Source organism: Aythya marila (assembly GCF_965140915.1).
Source record: "Aythya marila genome assembly, chromosome: 2".
In the NCBI taxonomy this organism is placed as follows: domain Eukaryota; kingdom Metazoa; phylum Chordata; class Aves; order Anseriformes; family Anatidae; genus Aythya; species Aythya marila.
The window spans coordinates 116,563,218-116,589,292 of record NC_139043.1 but is presented as its reverse complement, the minus strand read 5'-3'; the positions used below and the strand labels follow the sequence as shown (position 1 = coordinate 116,589,292).

Below are 26,075 nucleotides of genomic sequence, written 5' to 3'. Positions count from 1 at the left end.
AGGCAGAAGCAGAAACAAATGTCCTTCTCTGAAATATTTTGTTTCTTGTTTCCATCCCTGTAGAAACTGACATTTCCTCCTATTTTTACACAGACAGTTTATAAAAGCTATCAGCCTAAGGAGAGCTACAGTGGGTGCTGCAAGCCCCTGATTCTGAAGCCTGTTGTTAATAGCCGTATTCCTCATGGAGTATTGACACAGGCATAGGGCCTGTTTGCAAGGAACCAAGTGAAGAATACAGATTAAATTGACACATACATACTTGCAATTTCAGAATTTCAAATTTGCCCATTTAAAAAAAAATAAAATTGTTTTGCTGGTTTTTATTTGTTTAGATGTGACTTGCTGTGTCACAGCTAGGATTTTCAAACTTGGCAGAAATTAGGTCTCATTTCAAGAATGAATTACAATATTAAGTGAGAGCCCCTGTCCAGATTAATCCCTCCTAACTTTAAATACTCCAGTGGAGACTGGTAAATTAGGTTCAAAATCTGTGAATTTAGAACCTCCAAACCAACTGAAGGAGCATGGCTTTGGGATCCTGCTTTCCTAGCTCCTGATGCAGTTAATGCAGAGATCAGGCTCACAGGAGGGCAACCTAGGTCATGAGTTTTATTCTAGAGCCATTCATAAAATACAGAATAATAAAGTATCAAGCATATGCAGAAAAATTTCTGGTGCTAAAACATTCAGGACTGAATGTGATGCATAGCTAATAACTGCAAGTCTGCATAAATGACTTAAGAAATTAGAATCTTTTTGTATATAATTATTATATACGGGACAAGAGGAAAAGTAAAAGGAAAGAGAGGAGAATGAAAGGGAAAAAGGAGAGGGAGAGGGAAAAACTTAATGTCACTTGTAATTGAAACCTTTAGGCAGGAATTTCCAAAATTACTATGGTGACTTACTACCTCTGCTGGCACCTGCAGCAGCAACAGAAGCTTATGGCTCATCATACAGGATACACATACCACTGTTTGGAAATCCTGACTTTTGAATATGTGTTTCCTTACATAGACTTCAAGTGTAGGCTGTGAAATGCATACATAATTATACCATTGAATTATATAATTTATTAGGAATTTTAGAGTTTAAAGTTTTAAAAAAATGGCAGACTTGTTCCTAGAAATATAATTACTGAATATTTTCCATTTCTGCTTATGCCATGTGCTCAGTGCTTCATAAGATCAGGCAAAAAGCTTCCAGATGAATGTAAACAATTTCCTATGATGATTTCCAGAACCAAACTATTAGTAGTTTGAGTAAACAGAGTGGGATTTTTTAGACAGTATTAAATTCCACTGAAATTGCAGTGTGTTGTGTATCCATTTTTGCACCTTCAATAATTGAATATCCTTACTAAATGTCTATCTTCTTTTCACACACAGATATCCTCCCTAACTTCTATCAGTATAAACATCCCTAATTAAATATCGAGTATCACAAAGTCCTTTGGTAGTAAAAGTAGACAAAGGGTCAACTATATAATATGATTATAACTACATAAACATAACAGAAACTGACCCCTTAAAAAAGAAAAAGAAGTGTAAATTTATGCAGTAAAATGTACCTGACAAATTCTTGTTAGTCATTAGTCATAAGATTGCATCTTTATCTCAAATCATATATTATCTACATTTTACTTTATGAAAGTAAAAGTAATTTTTGTTTCGTTTTGGAAAGGGAGAGATGGCTTTTAAGCAATTTTTTTTTTTTCTCTAGTATATAAGTCTTCAAAAGTTACAGAAAATATACACATTCTAGCTAAGCTTGGATCATTTCCTAAAAAGCATACAGTGAAACATAGATCAGCTGGAAAATTTCTGGTATTCTGACGCTATTGTAAAAATCAGAATAGACAAGAGAGTAGCAAAAGGAACGTAGAGATTTTATCTCTATATTATCTTTCGCAGTTGCATCTGTAGTCTGTGGTTTTGTGAGATTTCTGAAATTTTGCCTATTCTTTCATTTAATGAGAAAATAAGGAAGACAATTCTTTGCTCTTTTCAACTGGAACTTGGCTTGACCACTGATTCATAGTGAAATTAGACATACTGACTGACTCCAATAGACTTTTGATTTCTATAAAGCTTATCTTTTTTTTTTTTTTTTTTTTTTACTGCACTGTAAGAGTTCTATTAAAACCAAAGCAACACTCTTATATTTTAGATTAAGATTCCATATATAAATAATTTATAAACAGACTGATAAATGAGTAATAGATGTTAAAAGCGTATTACTGGCACAAGCAGTATATCTTACTGTGGCTAATGTTGTGAGTTGTAAGTGCACCAGTAGAAGAGACTACACAGGTCTATAGCAAGCCATTGACTTGCAGATAGTAAAAAATGTATAGCTACTAATAAACCATTTATTAAATAACTACTGAAGTATTTAAAAGTATGAACAAAAATCACTTAGCCATTTGCAGAGGGTTGTCTTTGTAAAGAAAGCAGAGAGCAAACTATGACTTTTATGATTTTTCTGCCATTTTCTGAGCCACCTATTCTGGGCACTAAAATCTTACATTACTTAATCACGTAATGAATGTTGTGAGGGTAGTGTCAGTCTTTGGAATGTTTTATCAAATGGCCCGGAAAGGTATTTTTTAAATGAGAAATTAGCTTTCTACAAAATTAGCTGACAAACATATGTTGGGAGAGAATATGAACAAGATAAACTCCTCCTCTACCCTCAGTGGAGCTCATAAACTTAGACTTAATGTCCCCTCGAATATCATAAGCTCATTCAGCTTCTACCCTGGAATGCAGCTGTCTCTAGAGTTTCCCATCAGAACAGTTTCTAGACTGTTTATTGATCTAGGGAATCACCCTTTGTTTAAATCTGCAGTAGGGTTAAGGAACTGTTTGGCCCAGTTCAGAAAAACATAATTTTACTGTCTTGAGAATTATTCAGTGCTATGTACACAATACTTTTTAGACACCTGCCTCCAGGAATAGTTCATTAACACAACTTCTCTTTGCATTAACACCCAAGCTTATTTTTTTTCCCCAAAGCCCAAGTGTTATCAGGACCAACACCCTTCTATTCAATCTTCCTACACACCTGAGGAAAGGTATACATTTAAAATCTGCTTGAATCATAATATTGACAACATTAAATCATTTCACCATCCCTTTTCATGAGAGACCTTAAGTACATATTAAATCTCAGTCAGACGTTCAAGGTCCACTGATGAATGCATTGTACTGAATAAATAAAAAATTATTGCTTTCCACAATTAGGCAGCTCTGTGTCAGGAGGTTGTCAGTATTTCCATGCAGGGATTAGCATCTTCTAACATCAGCAGAAAATGCTGCCCTTCACGTCATGGTGAACTATGCAGTATGGATCTGCACATCAGTGAATCGGTATAGCTATATGTGTGTCAGTAGGCAGAAGTAAGGTAGGTCTGCCCTCAGAGAGATCTGGAAGCTGAAGACAATCATCTGTAGACATAAGGTAACTGAGCCACAAGATGTGTGGCCCTGCCGATGTGGTGCAAAGCCGAAGCTACCTATCTGTCTTCAACAACAGCTACTTATACTAGTAGTAAGCAGAGTATTTTATACTTATATGTAGTGCATTTGGAATACCTTGTGAAGTTTAATTCCTCTTTGCAAACATGGACTGGATAACACAAAGGAAACTTTTGTTATATCTCCAATATCTCCAACAGTCAACTGTTAGAAAAAAGAAAGGGGGGGGGGGGGGGGAGTGTGATGTTTATTGCCTATTTCCAGAAGATGAGTAATGACTGAATTTTCATGTTTAAGAATAAAAATATTTATGAAAAGGGGTGGCCCAGTTTCAATCACCTGTCCATTCAACCAATCTGCCATTAATTTAATGCATAAATTACAGAATTGGTATTTGACCAGGCCGAAGCTCATGGTAAAGATACATAGCTTCTGAGTAGTGAAAACAGATTAGATGAGGTTTGTGAAATAAAAAGCAAAGGAAGTACTAAGTAAGTACTAAATAAGTTCTTTAGTTATTGACTTACTGTTAAAGACTACTAGCCTTAATTCAAATTTAGTAGGGTTTTTCATGCCAATGTTGCAATTGACCCAAGAAGAGAGCTTTGGTAAGTCATATGTATCACCCCCTATGTAAGGACTTATTCAAGTTCTGTTTATTTAAGATATGGGGGTGTAAACATTAACTCTGTCAAACAAAAATTCATTCCACACAACTTCACATATAGAGCTTACAAGTGTTACTTTACTGGCAAGCTTTGATAAGATTTGTGTAAAATAAAAAAAAGAAGCTAACCAAAAATGGATTGTCATTCAGGTTCTGAACTTTCTGTGCAGGAGATTTCCCTTTTCTTCCAAATACAACAACTTGAATATCAGGCACATCTTCTGGTACTTGTGTACAGTGCACCCACATTTGCCATCGTCCTCTACTTTTAGTATCAATTTGTTTTGTAGGAAGAGATGTCACAGACATTTCTGCATTGAGAACAAACATATATTCAGAGTCCATGCCTAGGTTATAAGATAGTATGAGCCATAACATAAAATTTCTTTGCCTCATAGGGTTGGATCCAGCACAAGCAAGTCACAAAAAGCCCTATTACTTATTGTAACCCTGTGAAGGTGTGGAAAACCAGGCTAGCAGCCTCACAAATCCACATGTGGCATTTGTGCAAGTGCCAGGCCTATCTTCTTTGCTTTGTTCCAAGGACAGGATACATGCTGCCAGCACTTGCTGCTAATCACCAAGGGTGATGCCAACCATTGAAAGGGTAGACTACTCATTACTACCTCCTCTGGCAGCAGCAAGAACAAGCTGTGCAGCATTGCCATTCCCACCTTTGCCATCCCAGGCATGATTTCTTCCTTCCTTCTTCTTCTTCTTTTTTTTTTTTTTCAGAAGACATGATTTGCCTTGGGCCTGGCCCCAGCCACTCACACATCGGTATACCATTGTTCAGTTTGGCTACACTGTGAAGTAGCATTGTGCTGACTTTATTCTGCTTTACCATGCAATAGTGATTCACATAAATTGAGGACATTTCTGCTGGCATTACCTTTGAGCGGAATTACCACTTCTACAAAATCTTTCTTAGAGCATTTATTGATCCAGTCATTGTGAGCAAAGACGTGAGAAGAAAAAGGGTAGCTGACTTCTTTTATAACAATTTTTTCCAAGAACCACTCATCTGATTGAAAATAAACAGAACATTATTAATTTATACTTTTTAAGCAACAAAATGTTCTGTGCATGCAGTCATAATTTTCTATCTTTAGAAAATCAATAAAATGTTTTCTTTTGTCTGACTTTTTAAGGAAACAAGACTTCTGAAAATATATTGACCGTGTGTGTATGTATCTGTCTGTTCTCCTACTCTCTAGTATATTCGATACAGTGAAGAATTCTTAATTTTTTTTTTTTTCAGACCTTGTGAAAATAAACAAATGGACAAATTAGATCTATTAGTGCCCAAAAGGATGGGAAGGCATAGAGGTCCCACAAATGAAATGATATTATAAATATCCTAAAAGAAAACAGTATATAAGGATTTCTACCATATAAATACATTGAATGGATTGGGTTGGAAGGGACGTTAAAGATCACCTAGTTCCAACCTCCCTGCCATGGCAGAGATGCCACTAGATCAGGTTTCCAAGGGCCTCATCCAACCTGGCCTTAAACGCTTCCAGGAATGGGACATCCACAACTTCTCTGGGCAACCTGTTCCAGTCCTCACCACCCTTTGAGTGAAGAATTTCCTCCTAATCTCTAATCTAAATCTCTCCTCTTTTAGTTTAAAACCATTCCCCCTTGTCCTGTCATTGTCTGACTGAGCAAAAAGTTGATCTCCATCTTTTTTATAAGCCCTCTTTAAGTATTGAAAAGCTGCAATGAGGTCACCCTGGAGCCTTTTCTTCTTCAGGCTGAACTTTTTTAATTTAAAACCATTCTCTTTTTACTATCACTACACTCCGTGACAGAGTCCCTCTTTTGCTTTCTTGTAGGCCCCCTTTAGGTACTGGAAGGCTACTACAAGGTCTCCCCAGTGCGTTCTCTTCTCCAGGCTGAACATCCCCAGCTCTTAGCTTTTCTCTTATAGGAGAGGTGTTCCAGCACTTTGTAGTGCTCTAACAGGTCCACTTCCTTCTCATGCTGCAGGCCCCAGACCTGGATGCAGCACTCCAGGTGGGGCCTCACAAGGGCAGAGCAGAGGGAGACAATCACCTCCCTCGACCTGCTGGTCACTCCTCTGGTGATGTAGCCCAGGATGCAGTTGGCCTTCTGGTCTGTAAATTTTCCACTAAACACAACTTCCTTTCTGGCAAGGATATATGCTATCTAATAAGCTTCAAACTTAGCTGAAGGATTTCTCTTGATGGAGGCTATTTTGTAGATTCTCTGGAAACGTGTTTGAAGGCTCAGAACTCTGAGTCTTGGTAAAATTGGTTATACTCCAAGTCTTGCACTGGAAAAGACTTATCTGCATTATTGACATTAACTCCACAACTGGTATATCTGCAGAACCTCTTATTTTTCCTCTAAAGACTGTTGTGCCAAAACTGTAGCCAAAGTATTGAAGAAAATATCAATTCATGATGCTCCTTGCTGTTGCCATTTAAGAGGTAAGCAATTTCCTTAACACTAAGAGTTGCTGTTGAGCTGGAAGGAGGACAAGAAAAAAAATGCTGCAGAAAATGCAGCCTTTTTATCTGCCACTCAACCTCACTTATTCAGAATCCCATAAGAAAGAATATGTTTCTAATGATATTAGAAGAAAAAAATATGAGGCCAGAACAGCCTTCCTTCCATGTTCTAGTTCCTAATCTGATGGACTGATTTTCTTTTCTTTACTTAGAAGCAGTACTGAAGTACTGGAAACAAACAAACAAACAAACAAAAAATCTCTCTTAAAAATGAAAATGTCCATCATCCAGAAATGGAAAGGAAGAAAAAATGTCAAAATTGCAAAAGCATGAAGTCATATTGCTTTGTGAAAAATAAAGGCTTAGTTGACAGTAATCAAAAATACATAGTAACTTCTATGGAGAAAAGCTTCACATATAATTTTACCATTTTACAGTGTCACTGTATTTGATAGGAATGCTTTGCCTATTTTAGTGAAACCAAGTTAGAAACTTGACATGTATGGTCCAACAGAAATAATGAATAGCAAGAAATTGAGAGTAATTTCATTTTTTCTAGAATTAAAAAAAAAATGAACATTTATGGTTTTTAATCTTAAATTTAAGATATTTCTGAAGTTCCAGGATTCCTTAAATTTAATCATCTAAATTAATTTTACTACAAGTTTACCGAAAAAAATTGCTGACCTTTTTTTGGACTCTTAAATCCAACAAGAACTTTGTTCAACTTGCCAAGGTATACTGCTCTGATTTTGAAAACATCCACCTGCAATGTGAAAATAATGTAAAATATATTTTAGTTAAACTTAGTATGTATCTGCTTTTGAATATTTATCATTTTAGCTTTGTGCATTGCTCTGTGTTTTAATGGAAGTAAATTTATCTCATTCATGCTATTCTACTCTCTTTGAGTTCATAATTAAACAGTACATGTGATAACTGGTATTTTCTGTACCAGTGAATATTGTGAATTATCAATTTCAAAATGTTGCTGTACTTACCAAGAAGTAATTTTTAAAACATTAAATACACATTCCAGCAGTAAAGTGCTCACGTCTAGTACTTTCATAGACTAAAATAACCAAACCAGCTCAATTTCTACTTGTGTTGAAAGTTACTTTGATCCAGAAGCTAACTCTTAATGAAAGTTACAGGTGTTCAATAATTCTGAAAATGCGAAGCAATTGACTTTCACTAAAAATCACAGATAATTTAGTGGGAATTAGGTAAATGGGAAACGAATAGTATTTTGTGAAGATTTCAACCACTGTGCTATTGGAATAAGGATTTTTCACTGAAGCCATTTATATGATACATTTTTATCATACACTAGAACTGCGTGATAAACATACTTCATGGTATCTTCCCTTCTTCCCTACTGCAAATCTTAGTATAATCACCTTCTTGACCTTACATGTTTGTTTTCTTCTTTGCTCAGTCATCTTTCTTGACTATTAATGGGAAAGTTAACATAAGTTAGCTCACACCGGCACTGGGGACACAGATAGCTTAAAGCGTGCATTTGTTGGCTTTTTTGAACTGGGCCTTAGAAACCAGGTTTGTAAACATGATATTCATGAATAGATTTGTTTAATATCTTGGGAAAACAAGTGCAAAACCTCCACAAGTAAGTCTCTTTTATCTCTTATGACTTCATGAGCTATCCTGGTGTAGACAGAGAAATTGTCTTTATTGGGTTGAAAATGTAATTTGAAGACAAAAATTGGAGATCTGCTTTGGGTTGAGAAGGCAAACAATAAAAACCTGTTGTTGATTCCAGAGTTGCTGCGAAGTATGACTTACAAAAATTGATGCTATTGTGAGGACCATGTTGATCACAAGAGTCAAGTAAAAAAAAAAAAAAAAAAAAAAAAAAAAGCAAATGCTAAGAACAGAGAATTAGCCATCTGGGAACAAGTTTATATTGGAATGAAGAAAGCTGTTAAAAGATGAAATTCCAAATAGCTGTTAATGAGATCTTTTCTATAGAAGAAGGTGACTAAGGTGCTATAGCCCAGGATATAGAAAAGCCCATTAAAGTTCCAAATTCTTCCAAACCTGAACACAGACCAGACAGTAGAGTCCAATAAAGTGTCAGCTAGATATTCTCTTTTGATCTGAAAAAGATATTTCTGTTTGACCTGAAATTTGTTTTAGTTACTTTATTCTTAAGTCAATAACTGCTCTAGGAATTGCTCTTCTAGGAAAAGCACTTTAAGACTCAAAAATGCAAGAATATATTTACAATGTTTAAAAGCAAGAGTGTGGAAAAATTGGAAACATGAAAAAATAAAATGCTGCTTGGAACAAGGACATTACTGTTCAAGAAAGTTAATAAGAGAAGGTCAGGGTCTAATGTAAGTAGAAAGGCAATACTATCAGCTCTGTCAGCCATATTAAAACAAAGTACAGATACCTCTCTGGCCTTAAAAGTCCAGAATATTAAAGAAGAACTTTTAGAGTATATTTAAAATATATTAAAGTATATTTAGAGTATATTTAATTAAAAAAAAAAAAAAAACACTTTATCAATTTAATTGCTTTACCATTCTGTAATGCTTAAAACGTTACCTATGAAGACAATCAATTCTGAGTTAAAAGAGAAAATCATATATGAATAGAATGCAAAAGTTAGTATTTTTGATACTCTATACATGAAAACTTGTATGTAAACATACGTTTTAACAAAAAGACACGCACAGATTCAGTTACATTTTTCCTCATTGTTTTACCTGCCCTCTAGCAAAAGTGATCGGGCTGTTTCTTGAGTTAAGCCATCGTTTCCCTGAGTCACTCTTCTCTCCTTGAATACAGAGATAAGCCTCACCAGTGGCATCTGCTTTCTTCAAGTCTCCCGTGTGCAAATGGATTGAATATTCCACAACTTCAGAAAAAAAAAAAAAAAAAAATATATATATATATATATATATGTACAAAAACAAAGTCAGTATGAGAAAATCGTGCTTGTCTTCCTGCCCAACACCTGCTTTATCTACCAATCCCTGGTAGAACTCATTGCAAATATATCAGAATCTCCTACCATATTTTCTTCTTGAAAACAGAGCTTAGCACTTATAAAGTTATTTAGAAGAAAGCCGGGATCTGATTGTCTTAAGCTTTAAACTCGTGTAATTATCTTCACTGAATTAATGCGTCAGGACTACCAAGCTTTCTCACTAGTCAGACCTTAACACTATTAGAATAAACTTGACATTAAAACAAGTTAATGTGAAACAGGAATAATGAATTAAAAATACCTTCAACTTCTTTAACACATAAATAGAAAATCCTATTCACATTTTCTATCAGTCCCCAATGAACCTCCCATGTACATATAATAACGCTCATATATAGATCAGCTGTAACATTTGAATGTGAAACATGAAATTTGAGTTTAAGGGAAAGCATTCCTGGTTTTCTCAGCTGTGGTGACAGTAATGATTAGAAGAGACATGTACGGCCGTGCTGTGGAGCTTCTTCTTCCTTGCCTCTTTCTGACACAATACACAGGGAGGTGATCCAGAAGAGATCAGATTACATTATTTCCAAAGAAACTTCATGGAAAATTCTTATATTCATTTTTAAAATGACTTTAGCCACCAAATTTATAATGGAGGCGTGGAATAAGGAAACACTTAAACAGAAGCAGGTCACAATCTCAATATTCATGGTTACTTGCAACATCTTAACAAGAAGGAGCTCAGGGAAAAAAAAAAATAGAAGTTTTATATTTGTTTCTATGTATTTTTAATGTTGAAAGCCTGCTCTTACTCAGATTACAATATAAAATCTGTGCTAATTTGTATACTGCCAGTGCTGTGACTTTAGGTATCTAACTTTGGAGGTTATGTTAGGAATATGAGCTCCCTATGCAGTCAGCAGAGAAAGGCAGGCTTTTAGAAAACACATATGATGGGTTCCCCTATATTTTAGAGATGGACATTAAAAGTTAGGAGTCTAAACTTAGACAGTCTGGATGTTCTGCCTCCAACTTCAAGCATTGTTACTCTGACCTAAGGAAAAAACCTATCACTTTGCAGCCACACTGGCTTGTAAAACTCATTTTTCCAATGCATTTCAGAAGAACATTTTTATCCACTGTAAAAGTCACATTTGGGATGTGGGTAATAAACAATACACACATACTATGAATATATTCAAGAATGAATTTATTATCTCATGAACGGTTTTTGTCATAAGCTCTAGGATTGATATGTTGAAGGACTGAGCACCCTTAAAATCCAACATTTTATGCATACTGAACTATTTTTGACTACTCCAAACTATTCAGCCACAACTCCCACAGTCTTCATCACTGGCACAGTAAAGCAAATTTCAGCAATGTCTAGACTGTGTGACAGTTGCATTCTGCAGAAACTCTTCCAGTCTCACTCTGCTGCTTGCCTGTACCTTGGTCCTGGTTTGCTTTTCCAGGAAATGTGTGTGTACAAAGAGAAATGGTGCTTTACACAGACACAGAACCAAGAAGCAACTGAGAAGCACTTTCAGTTGCACAATTGACAATACAAGCCAGAAAGCATTGAAATACACATTATTCAAATCTGAAATACATATTTCAGTCTAAAATACATCACAGGATGCACAAATAACTCAGTATAGATCCTGGAAACTTCTGATATTTTCAGTATAGTTTGCCTCTTGAATCAAATTTATTCCAAGACAGAAATGGCTCCATTTAGCCAAACTACATCCTCTAAAGAGATATAATTATGAGAAATTTCTGGTAGGTTTGAGAATGATTGTTAAGAACCCAGAGCTAAGGCTGTCATTTATTTTCATGCGTAGGTGAGAGGAAAACAGGGAGGAAAAAAAAGTGTTCTGAGGATATTTATTTTTAAGCTTTTCTTACAGCTCTTTTCACAAGTTGGTGCTATTCATATTGAGTGTTATAATCAAAAGGCCTGAATTCAAATATTGTGACATCTTATATAGCTATTTCTTTATGTGTCTAAAATAAAAAGGTCACATCACTGGAATGAAAGTGGTTTTGCATACTGGGTGGTTTTGCATACTGATTGAAAAATGAATATCTAAAAGGATTCATTAAATAATAGGGACTGTATCAGTCTGCTAATGAAGGTGTGCTCATTGTGATATACTGAAATGTCTTTGTTTCTCTTCATGTTTTGCTATGTGGGAATGGTGAATGAAAAACACTGTTTTCTGAAAAGAAAATTTATTTCATTGTGTCATTATTAATTTAAGGGATTTTTTTCCTGGATTTTTTTTTTTTTCACATTTAAACCATGACCTGGGAGAGTGCTTGTAATTGATTACATCACTCATGTTTGATGATAAGGAATAGAAAAAAAGTTTTCCTAGGTTGGAACTATAATATATCTCATCCCTTTCTTCAAGGCAGGTAAATATGCACTGTCAGATGAAAGACAATATAGTTGCAATAAAGTGAACTTAGCTACACAGACTTGCCCTTGCTGGAGATCTAGATATTTGAAAGCATATGAGGTGTCCAAGAGACTCTTTGGAGTTTAGCCAATGGCATTTTTGCTTTTAGAGGAGCTAGGATACGAAGGTAAGCCTCTATATCATTCATCTGTTGTAGGTATACTATATGTATAACTTGCTCATGTGAGCAGATCCATTGAAGTCAAAAGGCTGCTTGTGTGAATTAGATTAGAAAGAGTTTGTACCACAGATCTGACCACTCATTAGTGTGAATTAGAAATCACAATGTCTACAAATGCTTTTACTGTTTTGGTCCATGATCATTAATACTTAACCATGGTCTCAACTTTAATTACACAACTAGTTACTTCATAATATCTGTATTCAAGGGAGATACATACCAAAAATTAGAAACATACCTAATATTTTTTCTGAGTCAGAAGTTCCATATGAAACTGTTAATGCCTAATTCAAAGCTCACTGTAGTCACAGCAAATACTTCTTTAATTTTCAAAGATTTTGGATAAGAGAAAGGACTCTTGTTATATAAGCAAAACAAAACAAAATATACAAAGGAACTCCTATAAAGGAAGGCACAATATAAATGAGTTTCTAGGAAAAAGGCTAAAGTTTTCAGGGTGATTTGGGACTATTCTCACTATCAAATAGACAACATCCCTCTACCAACAAAAATCTACTAAAATGTGATGTTCTGTTCAGCCTTGCTATTCTTTGTCTCTGTCCAATCCTCTTTATAAAAGAGGACTGCTTCAGACGTAAGTCAATATTGTTGAAAAGTGAAAATGATCAGTGCTCATTGAAAAGAGAAAAAGAACATGAATTAAAAACAGGATCATCGATCTATGATTGATGATCTATGATAAGGTGTTACCTTGATTTTGCCATTTTTTTATTTAACTTACTATGAATCAAAACTTATTCAAATATCATTTAGAGCAATATTCAGTAGCATTTGCCTATATAAATCTCAATGCCTTTTCAGGGTAAACAGTTTAAATGGTACAACCATATCCTGTCTGAATCTCAGAGGTACAGTTAAACTTTTTACACTATTATGATTTTAGGTTTGCAATGAAATCAAGCAGCACAAGTATTTTTTACAATGGGGGAAAAACACTAAGAAAGGCTGAAGACTGTGGAGCAAATCATCTTGTACCCATTCAATATTTGATATTATGAATCTAATCAAAAGTACAGGATTCATCTACCTTACTTAAGTGTGTGGTAAGAGAGGCCTGAGTTAGCAGGAATACGAATTAGTCAAATTAAGCAGAATACTATGACTCACTTCACCAGCTCAATACCCAAGCCAGATTCATTCTTGCTAGGTTGGTGCTATGTTTGAGCTAACAAGCCATGGCTAATAAGTCTTATAAGTCAAAAGAATACATTAGCTGAAGCATCTCTGAACTACTTTCATTTTGGAAGTTAACATGGAATTTATCATTGCCTCTAATGAAAATGGAACTATTTGATAAACGTGAGCTGCTGGACTGAACGGTATCTAGTACAGTTAAGTAAATAAGTAAGTTAATACTTCTCCATGCCTCAATACATCCATGGTACACTACTACATAGCAGTGACCTATTATGATTAACAAAGCAGTGAAAAAGTTATATTTTGTCTGTATATTGTAAAAATGTAAAGCTTTGTGGTTTTTTTTTGTTGTTTTTTTTTTTTTTTTAAAGATGAATATGTTTGTTAATACAGATGTTTATTGCTACAGATGTTAAGCACTTTAATTCATGGTCTTATGTTAACAGACTTGGTGGATGGAGGGGGGATGTTGTAATTTGTGTTCATGTTGTGGAAAAAAAAAATCTTAATTTGCATCACAGAACCCTAATGTGAGCCAGAAGAGTCAAATTCATAACTGGTGTTAAAAGTACATTAGTAAATATAAGGTAACACTCATCTTCAGTGGTTACTTTAAGAACTACATATTGCAAGTTCTTCTAACTTTAGATAACTTCTATGTTGGGATATATACTGCTATTTAACTTCTGATACATGATTTCAACTGCATTTAACAACAATGGCATTCTAAAAATCATCAAGAAATTATCTCAAAAGCATCAAGAAATATAGAAGCTAAGAGCTAGAAGTTCTAAAATTTTAAGTGTAACTGAAAACATCATTTTCAAAAGCACCTCACAATTTAAGTGTGCATTGACTTTGTGTCAGTATGAGTGTTAATATGCACATTAATGTCCTCTGCAGAATTATCACAGAATTTATAAGGGGGGAAAAAAAAATAGTAATCAGTATATTTTATTTTGAAGTCCACAAAGATGCATGATAAATAATTTGGACCATGATAAAGATAGACTAAAAAATATGTTTATAAAATACTAGGATAAAGCAATTTCAGAGAATCAATTTTAAATACGTGTGTATGTTTTGTTTTTGTTTTATTTTTTTTAAATATTAAAAATATGTTCAATGACAATTGACAGCTGTAACTTACTGGGAATGAAATCATCCTCAAGTCTCACCAAATCAGATGATGTGGTTGTTTTACCTTGCTGGGCAGCTGAACACCACAACCACTCTCTCTCTGCCCCTTCTCAAATAAAAAAGGAGGAGAAAATACAATGGAAAAGGCTCAAGGGTTGAGATAAGGACAGGGAGATCACTTACATCATCACTGGCAAAACAGACCCAGCACTGGGGGGATTAATATCATTTATTGCCTATCACTGGCAGACTGGAACAGTGAGAAACTAAAAGCAGACTAAAAACACCTTAAAGAAGTAGCTGTGAATTTCCTGAAGATCACAGATGAGTACAGATATCTATTTTTGCCTTGCTAAATCTCATGGAATCACTTAGTTTAGAAGAGAAGTATTTATAATAACATGGCCTTCGTTACAACCAGGCAGCTGACATAACTGATAAAGGATACTCTTTACTTGGATGTTTTTTGCATTTACATTGCTCCCTATAGAGTTATCTACTTGTTGTTTGATTTGTCTGGGAATAGCAATGATCTTTATCGATCTTTATCTTTCAAAATTGTTCTTTTGTCTTTATTCAAATTTATATTACCAAGACATTTATTGAAGACATCTCCATAAATGTGTCTCTTTAGAAGAAATAATGAGTGCAAACTGATTTGTCTCCAGTATATTAGCTAGAATACAAGGAAAAAGCTGACATTTAGAATGTTTAGACTGAATAAGTGTTGGGGCCACAGAGAAAAAAAAAAAAAAAAAAAACAAAACTTGATTGATATTAATTCTTTCAATTGTAGATCATTCATAATAAGGTGCATCTTTAAGTATCCCAAATGTCATTACTGCATCTATGGACATACATGTAAGTTCAAAAGGACTGCTCACATACTCAAAGCCAGTGAAATCTAGAAGAGAATTCCTTCTGAGGTATTTCCCTTACTCTGGACTCCACTAAATGGTTTGTGTGAAACTTCCTAGGTTAGTAAACACTACCCAACTATGTGATAATTTGTGTCAGAAACTATGTACACATCTCCTTCTTAGTATTTTTCCAAGGAAAATATCTCAGCCTTTCATTTCACCTCAACTGAATTGCTCTACTAATAACATTACTGCTCTCTTACATTATCTCCATTTGGTTCTTAGCATAACAAAGACTTGAGAGATGAATTCTAGAATTTTTATTTTGGTTTGAACTTTTGGAGTTTTAATATCTAGTTAAACATTTAGCAATTCCAAATTCTGAAAATAATTACCAATACTTATAATTTTCCTTTTTTTTTTTTTTCATAAATAAATTGGGGTAATGGAGATTTTAACAAGCACCAGAGTTGTTATGTATTTAGCATTTTACATTCTGAATATATTACATGCAACATCCAATGCTATTTTGAACCTGATGGACCAAAAACATAAGATTTTTTTTCAGTAAATGAGTGCAAGGCTACTAATTGTTTAAAGTTATGCAAACCCACATACAATCAGAGATTTATAAGGTCTTCATTATTTTATTTGTTCGAGTTTCAACTTTAAATGGGATAAAATATTTAGGAAAATCTCCCTAGAGAACAGTGTGCTAAAGTTCACATGGAATATTTTGTTCCTTTTTCTGGGTAGCTTCCATCTTTTTCTATTATTTTCTATTCTGTTTAAGCAGAACACTCTTTGTACTATAGCCTCTGGCAATAAAGCTCTTAACTGTCACTAAACGCTTCAATACATGATCTTTACTATCCGCATCAATCCTCTTTATTCTAATGAGCTGCATAAATGGGAGTCCTGTTCTTAAATAGTGAGTGATCAAGCCATCAGTATGCAATTGGTTGTTCTCCATATTCCTGGGGGGCTGGGGGTAATCACTTTATCATATCTCTGTCATCATCATATACACAATTCACATGTATTAATAACATCAGAGAAAACTGCAACTCAATATATTTTTGCTGGAATAATACTAGCTGTACTATAAATTTCTCATCAACATCAATAAAATGCTACTGCAATTGAAGTTCTTGGCTATCCTTTGTTGGCTGATTGTAACAAAGCTTTTTTGGTTTGTTTGTTTGTTTTTAATTCTGTTTTGTAGGGTGTCTTAGCAATTCTTTCATTCTTAAAACATTGACTACATTTCTAGGTCACATTTCTTCGTGAATAGGAAGATTCAGGTAATATTACACACAAGTTAATATTTTGTACACATCTTCAGCTGACACAGCGTTAATTTGAAGAGATAATAAATAATCAAGAGCTAAAACTGGAACTGTCTCACATGAAAGAAACCATATTCTGTGTCTGGTGTCAGCAGTTATAACATCTGTCATAATCCTGATACAAGTGATTCCTCTTTGCTCAGCTTTCTTTTTTGATAAATGCAAGTGCAAAGCATCATATTCCTTAATATGAAATTCTTGTGGAAAGTCTCATACAGTAGTATTTCAGGCCCAGGAGATATACTGGTATTCCAGTGACATAGATCCTGACCCCAGTAACAAAAACAGACTTAGCTTACCAGGCAAAGGCTCCTGATCTGCATAGAGAGCTGGCAGTTCCACACATTTGTCTTCATTAGGGTTGAACAAGCAGTCAAAAGCTAAATACATCTCTTCCTTTGTGCCTGTGTGCTTCATATGCAGTAAATCTAAGCGCCATGGCTGTTTTAGCTCACTATGTGGGCCAGTTACCTGAACTTTGTACAGTGAGCCAATATCTGCCAGTTCATCCTAAGTGAGAAAAAGAGAAGATGAATGGATTTCATTCTAATTGTGCCAGATCAAATGTAGTTGACAGCTGTATGCAACAGCTGATCAAACTACAATAGCTGAAGAATTGGAGCAGATTTATAACTGTTACCTTTTTTCCCCTTTCTAACTATTCTTTCCCTTGCTCTTTCATTGCAAATACTGCCCAGATAGTAGCACTGAAATACTGCCCAGCTAGCAGCACTACATGGGACCTGACCTTTCCTCTGATAGGGTACTTCCAGTTTCATACCATTTCTTTATATTTAGAAGAGGTTCTTTAGCAGAACTAGGTACTCCTCATTTTGGAACATGTTTATAGCCTAATCTAGTGTGCTTACTTCCTCTTTCACTAAAGACAGGAAGAACATGAAAAAACAGCTGGTTATTTCTTTGGTGTAATCATTAAGTCCTATTTACCAGACTAGTAGGAAGAACCAGGAACAGTTTCTTTATTCACAACTCCAAGGCTGCTTTCTGATGAACCCCATGATCAAAAGTAACATATTCTCACTCACTCTTTGGGACAGGGATCTCTTTACCCTTATTTTCCTGCTTTTCCCTTGCTACCTGCTTCTGCTGTTTCAGCAGTCAATCATGAAGAAACATCTTTCAGGATATGGCTTCATGAACACATTTCTGTGATACAAAGCTGGCTTGAGAAGCTCCTACTGCCTTGTCTGTCTGCTTCGTCCCATTCCATCAGTCTGGCCATATAGTTGTTTCTGTAGATCAAGGTTAAAACAAGGCTAACAAACCAACTGAGGTTAAATCTTCCAGTTTTCTCACAGGGGTCAACTATTTCCTCAGAACCCACAAAGGCCAATAGAAAGATGGAACAAGCAGTACAAGAACAGGACAGGTAATTGTCACACTTTCCTTGAAAATTTTCCTAGTTTTCAGCACTTTGTGGTTCAGGGATTTCCTAAACTAGAGTAGATTTCTGTAGTGTTTACCTTCAGGTCAGTTCCAAATTCTATTGTATTGGAGAGATGTACTCTACATTCATAGAGAGTAAAATCAGAATAGCATAACAGTAACACAGCATTGGCACCGAGGAAGGAATTATAGTTACAAGAAGGAAGTAAAAGAATTGGGAAAGAAGCAGGCCATATTTCAATGCAGTCAAATTCATTCAGTCAGTCAAAAGGTTGTTAATATTTACGTTGAAGAGTAATAGGAGGAAGTGAAGACAAATGATAGAAGAACTAAGAGAACTAAGTAAAGAGGAAAACTTGTGGGGAAAAAGGAGCTGATCAAGAGGAAAAACAAAATGGTAATGACAGGCAAAAATAAAAGAGGCTAACAATGCAAGAAAAAGAAGTTAGCCTTAAAAAACATGGTGACAAGGATGAATAAATTACATGAAAGACAAAAATGAACTTTCTGTTGAGTCTCATCTCATACATGATTTTTCCTTCTTCATCATTGCCCTAAAACCTCGATAGTATCTCATGGCACAAAACATTGTATGTTTACAAATTACTTTTGTAATATCAACAAGAACTGAAAATCAGCACCTGCAAGCTGGTATGTACTGTGATATGCACATAGGAACCACTTCGCTTGGTGAAATCTTGGGAAAAGGTTCATTTCTACTCATTCAAAAAGCACTGCCCCAGTGACAGCCTTACTGCCTGCAAACAAAAATGATGACCTGTGCCAAACTACATAGAGGACTTAAAAATCAATTTGGTAGTTTAGTTTAAAGACACAATTTAACTCAGAATTAAGAGGGTCATCAGGTACATGATCCTTAGGCTTTTCTTTCAATAGATAAAGGTTGAAGTACTTTGATTTGAATTGCTTTTCCTGTAACTTGAAGTGGCAACTTTTTGTGATTCAGGTTGCCGTAGAAGATGAAAGAAAGGTGTAATGGATCCACTTCATTGCTCAAGTCAGATCCAGTGATGTCCATTATCCAGAGACCTGATGACTGCATGTTGATTTCAGGCAGTTTAGGACAAGAAATCAATCTTCTACCTTTAAAAATGATCAAAGAGAAAGAGGAAAGACAACAATATGACAGAATGGCATAAAATAACAGGCCCATAGCCTTTACAGTACACAAAGCAAGCTCTATTTGCAGGTTACGTTGTATCTATGGCAACAGTTCACTAAGAATAACACATCAATACCTTTATTATTAATTTTTTTTTGGTGGTGGTGGTGGTTTTGTTTTTGTTTTTGCCAAGAATTTAACAGCTTAATGTTCTTGCTGTGTTTAAACTTTAGTTTCACAGGTATTTTCCTGATACCATGTTATCCTCCTTGTCATGTTTGGAAGTAATTACTAAGAGAACAGTCAGTCACCTTTTAGAGGTCTAATTAATTGTTCTTAAAAAAAGCAATCAATGTTACCGAAACCAATTTATCATTTAGAAGCACCAGCCATCTGTAGCCTGTAGACACCTAATGCAAAATGAATAATAACAATGAACTTCACTTGCAACTGTATAATACTTAGCAATATAATGTGTTATAATAGTGTAAGACTAACAGGTAAACACATAAAAAATATTTGCAGATCTTAAGAGTTCAATATTACCATCTTCCTCTCTTTTTCTCTATTAATTGCTGCTATCCTTCATTTTCATTCCATTTTAATCATTCTATGGGAAATGAAAATGATTTAATGGAAGGAAACAGCTTAGAAAAATCTGCTTTCTACAATTCAGAAAAAATTATACAACTGAATGCCTACATATCTATCAAGGGCACCTTATGATTTGAAGCCATATTCTTCGTTCTGGATGAACTTTAACAGTTCATTTACATGAAATTGTTTTCACAGGATTGAAGGAAGAAATCTTTGCTACAGGTCCTGCTGTAATTGTTCTTTTGCCAGATACATCCAGATTTGGATTTGCACATCTTTTGGTGTAGTAAACTTGAAATGAGTGTAAACTTAGCATAGAAAAATGGCACTGTTTCTTTGCACAGTGGAATAATACCATGGGTACTAAGCTCATTTAACTAAAGTAATTTTTCTCTGGATTTCAAATTAGATCCTAAGTGACCTGAAAAATAATGCATAAAACTTAAGCTATTTATCCCCATAAGGCATTCATCTAAAACTCTTACCTGCTTTAAATCTTTCATTGCAATGTGCTAAATCTAATTCAGAAGGTGAGAGTTTCATACACAATATACAGAATTTTATTCACTTTGACATTACTAGATGCAGTCTTTCTATAATAAAAAAATAAAACTGAAAAATCACATTTGCAATAAAAGAAAGACAATATAGAGATCTGAAAGATCTGTAGCCAAATTCAAAAATATGTAGAGAGGCAGACAGTTTTGCAGAAGAACTTACCAACTGTAACTATCTCACAAACAGTCTCACATAATCCCAGATGAGTATCAAGCCAGTTCCACCATGGGAAAACCCATTCTTTGTCTGAGTCTTGTGACTCCCTGACTGTTACCATCTTGAGGTACATGCCAGCCCCATATCCTTCTCCATCATGCCCTATAACCACTTTTTGCAAATGACCAAGAAAAACAGCTTCCACCAAAAATGAATCCACCTGCAAAAGAAGGGAAACACTTAATAAAAAAATTTAAAAATGTTTGCACCCAAATATGCTTGAAGTCAAGGGAAAGCTTAGCCTGGATTTTGCTGAGGATATATATATACACATATTTTTAGTAACATTTAACATAACATCTCCCTTCTGAATCCAAGAAAACACACACTAATTACGTCTAACATCGAATCCTGTTTAATGACGTAACTTCTTCTGATCCTTGGATAATTTGTATTTCTTCAATCACTGCATATCACAATAAAATGTATATACCTTCTGACATAATGCCTTCTGACAGGCAAACAATTATGACAAGATTTTGGTTCTAATCAAATTTCTTTTAGGGCACTTCAAGTTTCTAAAATGAATCAGGCAAATTTATATTTTATAGATCATTCAGATTTTACTTAAATTAAAGTCCTAAAGAAAAGTTAGAAATCTAGGAAGTGTTCACTACCAGAAGACTTTCTCAATTCCTCTCCAATAGTTAGAAAAGCCTAAGTTTTTATTTTTCTTACAAAATAGAAATTAGTGCAGAAACACAAAACTGAACTAGTAAGCAAGAGAAAGGAGATTAAGATGAATGGGGACAATGTGAAGAAATTTGAGCAAAATACCAGGGATAGGAGCAGAATGGAAAAGACACAGTAAGAAAAAGAGAAGTTTTGCTTTGTTTTGTTTAAAAAAAAAAAAAAAAAAAAAAAAAAAGCAACACAGAAATTACATGCCCCACTAAATTCTTTCTTGTTTTATAAGAAAGTCAAGTCCAGCCTAGGGCCAGATGGGCTTGATGGTAGCTTATAAAGGTCAACAAGGTTATGAACAACTAGAGTTTAAACAACAATATCTATGATTTCAAGGATGTGAAACTATTGGAGAGTGTCCAGAGAAGGGCTACAAAGATGGTGAAAGGCCTAGAGGGAAAGACATACAAGGAGCGGCTGAGGTCACTTGGCCTGTTCAGCCTGGAGAAGAGGAGGCTGACGGGAGACCTCATGGCAGTCTACAACTTCCTTGCGAGGGGGAGTGGAGGGGCAGGCGCCAATCTATTCTCTTTAGTGACCAGTGATAGAACCCAAGGGAATGGAGTCAAGCTGTGACAAGAGAGGTTCAGGCTGAATATCAGGAGGAGGTATCACTGGTCGCTCACTGGAGCAGGCTCCCCAGGGACATAGTCACACCACCAAGCCTGATGGAGTTTAAGAATTTGGACTATGCTCTTAGTCATATGGTCTGAATTTTTGGGTAGACCTGTGTGAAGCCAGGAGTTGGACACAATGATCCTTATGGGTCCCTTCCAACCTGGGATATTCTATGATTCTTTGATTATATTCTATATTCTATGATTCTTTGGTTATAATTAACACCGTCATCGCAATAAAACATTATCTCAGTAGTAGGAACTTACTAAACCTGCTAAAAGGGCAATTAAAAGAAGTTATTGGCAAACTGATTTCTGAAAAATGCAGGTCTCACCAAAGTCCTATGTGTTATCTGTGCTACTTTTAAAAACAAAATATTGGAGAAGTAGCTTTTCGGTTGCTAACATTAAAAATACTTCTGTATGACAAAAATACTCATTTTCTTTTTAACAATAGTCAGGACTATTGACAGCCAGATTGTAAGCCAAAATCCTGAACTTTTTTAATTAGTCCATTTTAGGAAATAAATCTGTTCATGGAGGTAAAATAATTATTGAAAAGTGCTATCTTCTGTAAATACATGTATATATAGACCTGAGATGTATGGAAAATCAATTTTAGAAATTCCCCCAGTATGTACCAAATCCAGTGCTGTGGTAATTATTCAATGAAATTATTTAACAGAAATGTAGTACTCTCCTTGATAATGTGTATCTTGATAGTGAGCAAAAAATAAGATTATATGCTTTTTCAAACTTAAATGCTCAGTAAGCTTATGAAAGCTGACTACATATTAGAAGAATTGTATTGTTATTGGTCATCTAGAAGCATTCTCTTCTGTACGTGGAATTCTTGTCTCCCATCTAAAGTTATTGAGTAGACATTAAGTTAGTGCTTATACTAGTTTACAGAAACAGCACAAAATGCAGAAGTCTCACAGCAATTTCTGTAACTAATTTTCTATCAAAAATTTTTAATTCTTTGATTACCTAAATTTAGAATAGAAGAAAAAAGAGGTGTGATCACAGAGGTTCTCCCAGCAAACTGTTTTGTATGTGGTCATACAGAGCCCTGATTATTATGTGGGGATGTACTGGTACAGGAAGGAAATGACAGTGGTATTGAATACTGCTCTGAATATCTGAAAGACAAATACTGTTTCCATACTCTTGCTCTTCTATAACAAGATGTAGTCTGATCAGGCATGTAAGATGGCATTTTTGTGCTATTACCTTATTCCGTTGAAATTTTCTTCCTGGTGTTAGGGATGTATGGAGTTTCCTTACACCAGTGTCGCCTCTTGTCCCATAAAGAGTGATATAAACATTTGCAAAGGTTTCTGCTCCCCAGAAGTCACCAGTATGTACAAAGACAACATATTTATGGACTGCATAAAAATAAAATAAAATAATAAAATAAAATAAAATAAAATATTAAAAAGTGATATAAAAGACGTACTTAAAGGAAAACAACAATGTAGGTTATTTAGTAATATTAATGTTTGATTTTTTATTTCTGCAACTACGAAAGAATCTGAAATAGTCAGTTTACTCTTTGTGAATGTGATGTCTTGAAGCTAGCCTCAATAAATTCTTTCCATTAGCTTCCTTAGAAATTCAAGTGAAACTGTACTCAGACAACTTAGACTTCTGCAGCTTGGAATTACCAGCATCCAGACAAATTCTGTCCATTTGTATTTTACAGTATAAGGTCCTGAAAATAAGAATTCATCTGAATTTGCTCAGGGACTGTTAGAAACTGTATGAAGTTCAAGGCCAAGTGCCAGGTCCTGCACCTGGGGCGCAATAACCCCAAGCAGAGCTACAGGCTGGGAGAGGAATGGTTGGAGAGCTGCCAGGCAGAGAAGGACCTGGGAGTGATGGTTGATAGTCGGCTAAATATGAGCCAGCAGTGTGCTCAGGTGGCCAAGAAGGCCAACGGCATCCTGGCTTGTATCAGGAACAGTGTGACCAGCAGGGCTAGGGAGGTGATCGTCCCCCTGGACTCAGCTCTGGTGAGGCCGCACCTCGAGTACTGTGTTCAGTTTTGGGCCCCTCGCTACAAGAAGGACATCGAGGTGCTTGAGCGGGTGCAGAGAAGGGCGACGAAGCTGGTGAGGGGCCTGGAGAACAAGTCCTACGAGGAGGGGCTGAGGGAGCTGGGCTTGTTCAGCCTGGAGAAGAGGAGGCTCAGGGGCGACCTTATCGCTCTCTATAGGTACATTAAAGGAGGCTGTAGTGAGGTGGGGATTGGTCTGTTCTCCCACATGCCTGGCGACAGCATGAGGGGGAATGGGCTAAAGTTGCGCCAGGGGAGGTTTAGGTTGGATATTAGGAAAAACTTCTTTACCGAAAGGGTTGTTAGGCATTGGAATGAGCTGCCCAGGGAAGTGGTTGAGTCACCATCCCTGGATGTCTTTAAAAAACATTTAGATGTAGAGCTTAGTGGAGGACTAGTTAGCATGAGGTCAGAGGTTGGACTAGGTGATCTTGGAGGTCTCTTCCAATGATTCTGTGATTCTGTGAATGATCTTTGCAGTAATTAATAACCATCACAGGCCAACGAATAAACTACTATGTAAAGTTCATGTAAAATAGACTAGCAGAGGCTGGATGCATGACATATATGTATAAAAATTTACCAAATGCATTTATTATTGTAGGATACATGACAGCAACTTTAAAACTTCTTTGCCTCTGTGTTGCTCACACGCTTTCTTCCCTCAATCTACAAAGTCAGATTTGGATTTTCTGTTGAGAAGGATCATTAAATTGCAAATTGCAGATGTATTGATACTTAGACAAAATGAATGGCCAAAATTTTTCAAATGTAGTATTTAACATACTGTTCTGCTAAGCTAACATTTAACTAACTTAATGCTATAATTTATTTTAAAGTTGTTAACAGGTTTGAGATGGTCAGGGACTAGAACTACTGGAACTTTAGTTTAGAAAAGCCGTCATATCTCCAATTACTTTTATCTCATGTGTAACTACCCAATTTTCTGAACAAATGCAGTGTCTCCACATTCCAAGAACATTTCTGAATATATTGTAAAACTCTCAGTATGTCAAAAAAAAAAAAAAAAAGTCCTTAGGGAAAAACAAATACAAAACTTTTTTTTTTTTTTTTTTTTTTTACAATGAGAATTCCTCCTGTTAGTAACTAAAGCTATTATAAGCTGAGTAATTCAACAGTAAATCTACCACAAATCATTTCCATAGCTTTGAACATGTGCTGTATCTTTAAAAAATATAATTATATTTTTCATTTTTGCACACAAAATCATGCAGAAGATTTAGCAACTGTGAAACCCAATTTGTCAATTAACTGGAAAATTAAAATTTCTTAAATGGTCAGCATTTTTACAGTGCTTGTATGAAGACAGTTACCACATAGCCACTGAAGATATCAAATGCAGACTAAGTGCACTATTTTATATGTGTTTTCTTGTATGTGATTTCTTTTTGAGAGGTTAGTTTGCACGGTTCTTCACTGAGAGGCACTGGAACAGGTTGCCCAGAGAAGCTGGGGATGTCCCATCCCTGGAGGTATTCAAGGACAGGTTAGATGAGGCCCATAGCAACCTTGATCTACTGGGTGGCATCCCTGCCTACGGCAGGGGGATTGGAACTAGATGATCTTTGAGGTTCCTGCCAACCCAAGCCATTCTATGATTCTACAATTCTATGACTGTTCATATTTCTTCACTGTTCTCACCTGGCAAAGTTTTCTGGTCCTCACTGACTGCAGGGAATTCTTTCACAAGCTCCTTGTCTTCTTTGCTAATGGAGAGCCAGCAGTTACAGTCAAAGTTTAGTTTTTGTTTTGCATGTAGCTCTTCTAAGTGGAAAGACTTCAAATGCCAGCCCTCAAAGCCTGGCACATCATCACAGCTGACCCGAATCTTGTATACATCTCCCACATCTCCAGTCTCAACCTGCAACAAATATCATAAGGAAAAGTGTACTGTCAGGAGCACTTTACTCACAGAGATTTCCCCAGCTGTGTAGAATCCCTTAACTTAACATCAACCAATGGAGATGCTCTATGGCTAGGGTGAGTATGATAGGGCAATCCATCCTTCTCTTTGCCATAGGTGAGGTTGCCTTCTTTATTTCTTTTTTT

The 26,075-nt window shown here is 35.5% G+C and overlaps 1 protein-coding gene across 1 annotated transcript in view; it reads right to left on the bottom strand.

Annotated features, from left to right (window-relative positions):
* The window catches only part of RP1 (RP1 axonemal microtubule associated), a 214,311-nt gene that overhangs the window by 49,560 nt on the left and 138,676 nt on the right, over nucleotides 1–26,075 (bottom strand). Inside the window, exons 32-41 of the mRNA XM_082755390.1 lie at nucleotides 25,668–25,887; nucleotides 23,180–23,334; nucleotides 20,588–20,805; nucleotides 19,065–19,251; nucleotides 17,044–17,254; nucleotides 9,362–9,513; nucleotides 7,317–7,395; nucleotides 5,042–5,173; nucleotides 4,279–4,460; nucleotides 3,600–3,686 (exon numbers count right to left, since the gene is read on the bottom strand). Of these exons, the coding sequence (XP_082611516.1) occupies nucleotides 3,600–3,686; nucleotides 4,279–4,460; nucleotides 5,042–5,173; nucleotides 7,317–7,395; nucleotides 9,362–9,513; nucleotides 17,044–17,254; nucleotides 19,065–19,251; nucleotides 20,588–20,805; nucleotides 23,180–23,334; nucleotides 25,668–25,887 (1,623 nt within the window). The remainder of the gene's footprint in view (nucleotides 1–3,599; nucleotides 3,687–4,278; nucleotides 4,461–5,041; nucleotides 5,174–7,316; nucleotides 7,396–9,361; nucleotides 9,514–17,043; nucleotides 17,255–19,064; nucleotides 19,252–20,587; nucleotides 20,806–23,179; nucleotides 23,335–25,667; nucleotides 25,888–26,075) is intronic.